Source organism: Barbus barbus, assembly GCF_936440315.1.
Source record: "Barbus barbus genome assembly, chromosome: 16".
NCBI lineage: Eukaryota > Metazoa > Chordata > Actinopteri > Cypriniformes > Cyprinidae > Barbus > Barbus barbus.
In genome coordinates, this window is record NC_136744.1 from 18,352,688 (window position 1) to 18,361,355 (window position 8,668).

General features: G+C 36.9%; 1 protein-coding gene across 1 annotated transcript; it reads left to right on the top strand.

The window, feature by feature from the left end:
• The first annotated feature begins 1,593 nt into the window (after nt 1–1,593).
• On the top strand, nt 1,594–8,365 carry LOC306882278 (uncharacterized protein). Its single transcript, XM_079436801.1, has 3 exons — nt 1,594–1,819; nt 4,693–4,809; nt 5,116–8,365. Exons 1-3 carry the CDS (start codon nt 1,759–1,761, stop codon nt 5,310–5,312), a joined length of 375 nt encoding a protein of 124 aa, XP_079292927.1. The 5' UTR covers nt 1,594–1,758; the 3' UTR covers nt 5,313–8,365.
• Nucleotides 8,366–8,668: the final 303 nt, after the last annotated feature.

The window sequence follows — 8,668 nt, forward strand, 5'->3', positions numbered from 1 at the left end:
TAAACAGGCCAAATACACACTGGAAAAGGAGATCAGAGTGGCAAAGAGGAATTATTCTGATAAGCTAAGGATCCAGTTCTCTTCCAGGGACATGGATTCAGTGTGGAAAGGTCTGAAAGACATCACCAATTACAAGATACGACCCCCCAGCACTGTGGAGAATCAACAACTGGCAGACGATCTGAATGAGTTCTACCGCAGGTTTGAAAAACGCCATTCACACCTCCTGCAACCCCCCTCTCCCCCACACCTGAACTGCAGATGAGAGAAGATGACGTGCGCCAGGTCTTCAAAAAGAACAAGAGAAGGAAGGCACCAGGCCCAGACGGTGTGACACCAGCCTGTCTGAAATCCTGTGCTGACCAGCTGGCCCCCATCTTCACACAAATCTTCAACAGATCACTGCAGCTGTGTGAAGTCCCCTCATGCTTCAAACGCTCCACCATCATCCCCGTCCCAAAGAAACCCAAGATTACAGGACTTAACGACTATAGACCTGTGGCTCTAACATCTGTGGTCATGAAGTCATTTGAAAAACTGGTTTTGGCTTATCTGAAGGACATCACTGGATCCTTACTGGACCCCCTGCAGTTTGCCTACAGAGCAAACAGGTCTGTGGATGATGCAGTCAACATCGGACTGCATGACATACTGCAACATCTAGACAGACCAGGGGCTTATGTGAGGATCCTGTTTGTGGACTTGCCACAGGACTTGCTGAAACAGTTCTACTCCGCCATCATTGAATCCATCCTCTGCACTTCAATATCTGTTTGGTTCAGCTCAGTTACCAAATCTGACCACAGAAGACTACAGAAGGTAGTCTGGACTGCTGAGCGAATCATTGGTACAACCCTCCCCAGTCTCCAAGAACTGTACTCATCCAAAGTGAGCAAAAGGGCTGGTAAAATCACTCTGGACCCCTCACATCCAGCACACTCCCTCTTTGAACTGTTACCGTCTGGTCGACGCTACAGAGCACTGAGCACCAGAACAGCCAGACATAGGAACAGTTTCTTCCCTCAGGCAATCCACCTCATGAACATTTGAACTCTTAACAATAAACATGAAACACACAACACTATCATAGTTTTTATTTTTTATTTAACACACATACTTATTACATTTCGAATTTGCACCTAACATACCTGTACATACTGAATTGTCTATTTTGTATATTGTGTTTGTGCTATTTTACATATTGTCCATTTTGTATATTTGTACATTATTATTATTATTATAATTTTTATTATCTGTGTCCTGTCCTGTCGCTATCATTCTGTCACACTGTGGAGCTACTGTCACTAAAACAAATTCCTCGTATGTGCAAACTTACCTGGCAATAAAGCTAATTCTGATTCTTATTCAAGTAGCCTTTGCATCAACTGTTTGATTGGTTGTGTCCACTGTTCTGCTGTGTCACAAAGAGAAATGATGTTTGGTCACTGATAAACTAATACGGTATATGGAGGCATTAGTTGAATGAAATATGTAGGAAGCATCAGACCCCTGGCCAGCATGCATCACTGTATGGGTGGAGCACAGTAACCGATCCCTCATCTCTGATTAGTGGAGATGGTGAGGATCCATTCAGATCTTAAGACCGTAGCACAGGCCTCAGTGGACAGGCTGGTAATCTGTGTGTCCTCCCTGCCGTTGGGTATTAGCTCTCCAAAAGCAGGGCTTAAGCTCAGGGGTTTAAGAGCAAACAACCTGCTTTTCACTGTGCTAACCTGACAGCCATAGACTACCGGCAACATGAGAGCACTCCATTTCTTCATGCTGCTGGGCCTGGGCCTCATCCTCCTCGCTGCTCACAGTGAGTACTTCTCTCTTGTTGTTTCTTTTTTTCTACTTTTTAAGATTTTTCAGTCCTTTCTTCTCAGTTACTGCATGTGCTCACACTCACTCACAAGTCTTGATTTGCATTTCACTCAAGACTTCTCAGTCTGGTATTTTGGCTTTTTTCTTTTGTCATTTTCATCATTTTTATTTCATTTAGTTTCTCCGGTTTCCACCTTTTGAGGTGTCCTCCTTATGACTGAGCATATCTTGTTGGCCTTGAGGAAGGTGTTAAAGGACTAATGGAAAATAATTGCAATTCAATCCCTTAAACAGATTGAGGGATAAAAGAGTCTGCAGGTCTTTATTTTTATTAGATTGCTAGACCAAAAAGAGAATCTCTACCTGAAGTACATTCAGAAACAGCAGTGCATTAAATAGTTATGGTATAAAATGCAATTCAACAGTGAAACATACTGTGAAAGCATCTGCTGTGAAATTTGAAAACCAAGTGCTACTTAAGTTTAGAAAAAGCAGGGTTTTTTTTTTTAAATACACATTGAAGCTAATACTAAATGGGGGCAATTTAAGTACAGATAAGGAGCTAAGATCAGGTACAATTTTTATTTATTTTTTGGCTAAATTAATTTATTACAGTCCAAAACTATTCAAATATATTTGACAAACGACAGCTAAAATATTTCCAATAAACATCAAGTATGATTGTACTATAGTACAGAACTGTCTTGACAAAAGGCATCTAAGGTCAGGCTCCGGGTGTGTGTTCACGGTGTGTGTGTGTTCACTGCTGTGTGTGTGCACGTTGGATGGGTTAAATGCAGAGCACGAATTCCGAGTATGGGTCACCATACTTGGCTGAATGTCACTTCACTTCACTTCACTTCATAGACAAAACTGGAGACTGCTTGTTCTTTCTTGTTACGTATGTTGTGTGCAGATGAAGCATAACTTTATTTTTAACCTCTGCCAGAAGGTTTTTGGTGTGATGAATAAAGGAGACAACAGCATTAATTCCAAACCAATGATTTGTTTCAAATATTCATATATTTGTGTGTGTGTGTGTATAGTAGTACCCTTTAGTGACTTGATCATGGATGAGTATACAATTCAACAGTATTTTATATAAAAGTTACCAAAGAGAGTTTAGTTTAGGGTTTAGTTATCAAAGAGAGTGACTCAGAAGCAGCAGAAGGATGTCTTTAGGGTGAATTAACAGTGCTAAGACACACATAGCAGATACTTTTAAAAGGAATGTCTGTTTCTGAAGGTGTTACAGTCATCGAGTTTATGTGTCTGATCTTGTTGGACTGAACTTCAAAGCATGTTTAAAAAAAAAAAAAACTTTTTGGGAGATGATAGCAAAGAGGCACATGAAAAAGGCTTAACCATAACATGTACTGCTGGGCATTTACAAGACAGTTAAAGCACTGACATGTTTCCTGCTGTGACTTCTGTTGACTTCCCTGGGGTCTGTTAAACGAAAGCGAAAAAAGGGATAAAATGTCAGTGTTCTGTTTAGACTTCAAAGACCAGTGAAGTTATTATCAAGATCTTTAGATTCTCTTTTAGGATCTTCTCAGATTTTTTTTTTTTTTTTTAAATGATCTCGTTGATGGCATATTTGTGACCCTGGACCACAAAACCAGTCTTAAGTTTCAATTTTTTGAAATTGTGATTTATTTATATAAATCTCAATTTCAATCAAAATATATCTGAAAGCTGACTAAATAAGCTTTCCATTAATGTATGGTTTGTTAGGATAGGATCATGTTTGGCCGAGATACAACTATTTGAAAATCTGGAATCTGAGGGTGCAAAAAAATCCAAATATTGAGAAAATTGCCTTCAAAGTTGTCCGAATGAAGCTCTTAGCAATGCATATTACTAAACAAAAATGAAGTTTTGATATATTTGCGGTAAGAAATTTACAAAATATCTTCATGGAACATGATCTTTACTTAATATCCTAATGATTTTTGTAATAAAAGAAAAATCTATAATTTTGACCCATACAATGTATTTTTGGCTATTGGTCCAGTGTCACATTTGTTGCTGTTTAAAGCTGCTTCATCATGGAAATAGAAACAGTGTGCATCATTATATGTGTGTCATTATGAAGTGCAGTGACATTTTCCTGTCTCCATGTCAAATGAAATGGCATAAAATACATCAAGCTTTGTTTAGTCAGTTGGATGTTTGCAATTATTGTGTCACTGGTGAGACAAAGTAAAATTTGCTTTGATTGTTGGAGCCGTTGCATTGAGCCATAGTTCTCATCTGGACACTGAATATTTCCTTCCTTTCATTTAATCATTTATGAATCCTCTTTAATATCTGCGACAAAAAGGTTAAAAAAGAGGCAAAATAAGTTTAAAAAAATAAGAAGATGAAAATAGAATAAATTGTGTGGAGGTATATATTTTTTAAATTATTGTTTTCTTCATGTTTGTTTAAAAACATTAAATTAACAGAAACCTATGTGACAAAAATTGCATAAAATATTATCATTGAATGCATCTGTTTTTATGTATTTTATTTTTATTATTACTTTACCCTTAATGACAAATTGTTGTTTTTACATTTATTGTAAATTGTACAAGAACACACATACTTCAAATGTCTCGGTTGGAAAAAAAAGGGAAAGAAACAGTGAAAATAAATAAATAAATAAATAAATGTATTATTATCATTATCATCATCGTCATCATATTGATACTAGTACTAACAAATACATTTGATTCTCAAGTAACTTCATTATTATGTTTTATTTTTACTGGAAAACAAGACAAAATTATGAAAAGCAATAAATATCGGTTGGTCAGTACTTTAGGCCTTTTTTTAAGGAATTATTACCTGAATTACTTTTACCTCTTCTTTGTCTCTATTTAGGTGAGGCACTGAAGTGTTACACCTGCATGGGCTCTACAGATGAAGACTGCAATCGCCAGGGCTCCAAAACATGTCCGAGCTACTCAGATGCATGTGCTGTTGTCCGTGGACATGGCAGTAAGTTTAATGAGTACATAGTTAATAGTTAATCTTCCTGCATGGATGGATGAGAGGAAACTGAGCAAGGACATTTTTTTATTTCCTTGGATGTGGGTGATAAATCACAGAGGGATAAATCTTTAGAAAAATCATTAATGACTGTGTGTGTGTTTTTAAGGGGAGGCACTGGATCAGGTTGGTGTTTAAGGAAGACAGACTGCTCTGTCTGGCTCCAGCTTAGAAATAGCAGGAGGCCTACAGCTTCCTTTTGAGGATCAAGGCACATTAATATGTAATCACGCTCTCATACCGTTCTTGTCTTAGGTGGTGTAATGAAGTCATGCTCGTACAAATCCTTCTGCAGCCAGGCTAACAGCCAGGGCTACAGAGCTCCAGGGGTCAAAGTTCACTGCTGCTACTCCGATGACTGCAATGTGACAGGACACGCAACCAGAATCAGTACAGGCTTCATCTTCCTCCTGGGCCTTCTGTTATTCGTCTGGCATCTGCTGTCAAACTAATGCTACCCTAGACAAACTGACCTGGCTATTAAAGACCATTACCATTGTGGGACTTGATGGAACTCTGTATACTCTGTGATTGTTAACATACATACTGTTAAAATCCCACACTGCAAATGTCAGCAAGTGTACTGCCATGGGATTGTGCATGCAATGTGTATTAGGTTAATAAAGCGCGCACACACACACACACACACATACAGAACTTCACATACACAGATTTTGTCACATTTATACTCTGCATAAAGCAAATGTATTTATTATTGCTCAGACTTTCTAGGAATTCAAAAAGCCAAAAGCCTTTTATTCTGTAGGCCAAATTAATCTAAATTAACTCTATTATAGGGATGGTTCACTTAAAAATTAAACCCCTGTCGTCATTTCCTCACCCTCATGTCATTCCAAAGCACAAAAAAAGTTATAAAGCTTTTTTTTGAACATAGTTCCTTGGTCAACATCTGTTTTCATTGTACTGCAAGCAAAAGAACAGCTGGAACATTTTAAGAGATAACTCCAATTGTGTACCTAGAGATAAGTAAATGATGACAGAATTTTAATTTTTTGGTGAGTTATCTATTTAAAAGCCATTTTGTTATAATGAACAAAGAGTTTGGTATAATGAAGAAAGAGATGTTTTAAGATGAGCTTCAAATATGTTGTAAATGAATGTGTAGTTTAATTTTCATGTCTCTCTATACATGGAAATGAACATGAAGATAACACTCTCTGGCTTGTTTGGCGTTTGTGCTTGATTGTAAATAAACATTGCGTTTTCCTTATGGTTCAATGGGTGTTATCATTCATTCATTCAATCAATCAATCATTCATTTATCTATTTATTTAGGATTTAGTCAGCAAAACAGTGAGTGTGACAATTCATCAGTGTATTATCTCATTCATTCATTTAGGATTTAGTCAGGAAACAGTGAGCTTGACAAATGGGTAATCAGTGTATTTGTTGCTCATACACACATAATTACTGAGAAAAGTATAATGTTACCTGGCATCATGATAAAAACGATTGAACATCTTAAGATCAGTCTGCAGATCTTATTTTGGAGAACATATAGGCTAATTTAAGCATTACCAGGAAGGTGAAATGTGTCTTTTATTTTCTTTTTTCTATTCAAAATTAAGTGTTTCCTTAAAGAATTGATGGATGGATAAAGTGTTTCCACCGACGTCCTGAAGTGCTTTACCTCTACTCAACACAAGGTGCCGCTGTAAATGAACAAATCAACCGTAATCAAGCCGTTCATCGATAGGGACGCTGTTGGAACTCAGCACGTTCCAGCTCACCCTGAACACCTGACCTGGCCAAGGTAAGGTAGGCACGTCTACGGACGGATTGTTTGAACTTGCGTTGTACTTCTAAAGTTTTTGAGCTTAACCTCCTACGACCTTCTTGACGTTTACCAATAATAGGCTATTTATCGTCACAGGTGTGGCGGCGTGAAGAGTCCACATGGCATGTGTTGTGCTTATTTTTTTTTTTTTTTTAAGAATTTGAGAGTTTATGTCGTATTTATTTATGATTAACGCTAATCCTTGCTTATTTCTTCTTGATCCATCAATTAACAGTGGCCAAAAATTAATTTTAAGCAAGGAAAATGCTTGCTTAAAACGTGCTTCTTAAATATTTATCCCAGAATAGCCATGATCTCCTTAACTATTATTGGAGCCCAATTTCTTCGTATTTAGTAGTAAATGTGGGCTGTCCTTCAAAATGTGAAAGGAGCTTTCAGAATCATTTTGTAATTTTAATTAATTTTATTTATTTAGCCTATTTAGGCTGATGTATTTTTAATTACAGTGGTATGGCTATCTATCAATTAGTTACACTTTTTATTGTCAGTTCACTAGCTTTGGCTATTTTTCTTTTGGAGGTTTTATTTCAGAGCCTTAAAATCTTGTTGGTCATTAAGTCAAAACAGGACATCAGGTTATTTGAGCTGTAATTTAAACCTGGCCCTTTCTGTCTGTTGTGATTTCCATTGTGACAGTGCTTTTCTTTTCATTCTCTCACTTTTGCATTGGATACACCTTCTCTCTTCTCTCATTCCCTCGGCTGAGTCTTACTTTTGACAGACAGGTGTGATAGTGTGAACGAGCTGCCCCAGAAGAGGATAAAGAATGACCCCAAACTGTGATGCTCCAGGGCCGTTCCACTGGGTGCTTTGCTTTGCTTGTGTCAGTCCTCATCAGCTTTATTTGGAGATTTCATTCTCCCTTTCAACAAGACCTGATAGTGCTGCGGGTAAAGCTGCATATCACTAGGCTAAAGAGGTTAAGTGTGCATCTTCCAGTTATTCAGCGATCTCATTTTTAGGGCTCCTGAAATGGCAGTATGGGAGTTTTTATCCATGAAAAGTTTGTCAGATGTTCTGATATCTATTGACTAACATTTTCCAAGCTTGCACTGAAATTTTATCGTAGTACACTAGAGAGGTACCTTTGAGCTTATAGGGAAAATGATATCCAAAAAATGTCTTATCATTTTTTATTAAAATATGCTACTGCTTGCCATCTGTGCCATGCGTAAAGGTCATTGCTATGGTGACCATCTAGGAAGAAATTGCTCATTTGATCATCCCTAGGTAGCTGCTTAAGTCTAATCCGTTTCCACCTAGGGACACTATTACTGTAAATCCCATTTTCACTATGGAAAGCCTTAAGCCACATGCCATTTACTGGGATACTGGAAACCAGATGATGGTCGTTTGATCTCCTAGAAAGTCTTGCCAGTACACGTTGCATGTTATATTTTGGTCCACACATGAACTATATCATGTTAGGTTCTCGTAATTGCTTTTTGCAGACTACTAGAATTTTAAAAAGATGATGAATAACCTCATTCCTCCATCTCATGTGGGTTTGGGCATCATTTCGTTTTCCTCCATTGGGGAGTACAAAGTTTTGACCCAAGGTGTAACTGACATGTATGTGGCTTAATGACATAACATTCATTTTGGTCTATTCATGTACTTAAGAATATGCAATTCACATGTACAGTGACTTAAATACACATATAATAAACTTGTTTGGCATTTCTGAATAAATGTCAGGACTTTTTTTTTTTTTTTTTTTAATGTCTCATAATTTGGCTTTTCTATGACAAGGCAAGGTTAATTCAGGTTGTGCTGCGATTTCTGAAAAAACTAAATCATACTTATGAATGAACTATTCATGGTATTTGTAAAAATAACTTTTTATTCTGAAAAAATGTATTTAAAAACTTTTAATAATGATTAATTGTACACATTTAAGGTCTATTGTTTTATTTACATTTACAATACATGAATTTTTTTTGAGAAATTTAATTTATACTTGAAAATGGTATAAAAGCTTTTTAAAAC

Bases quoted from the DNA above. Each gene is read 5' to 3' on its own strand.
- LOC306882278 (XM_079436801.1), top strand. From the start codon at position 1,759: ATGAGAGCACTCCATTTCTTCATGCTGCTGGGCCTGGGCCTCATCCTC. The intron at 1,820-4,692 runs GTGAGTACTTCT...GTCTCTATTTAG, and splicing joins CATCCTCCTCGCTGCTCACA to GTGAGGCACTGAAGTGTTAC. The intron at 4,810-5,115 runs GTAAGTTTAATG...TTCTTGTCTTAG, and splicing joins TGTTGTCCGTGGACATGGCA to GTGGTGTAATGAAGTCATGC.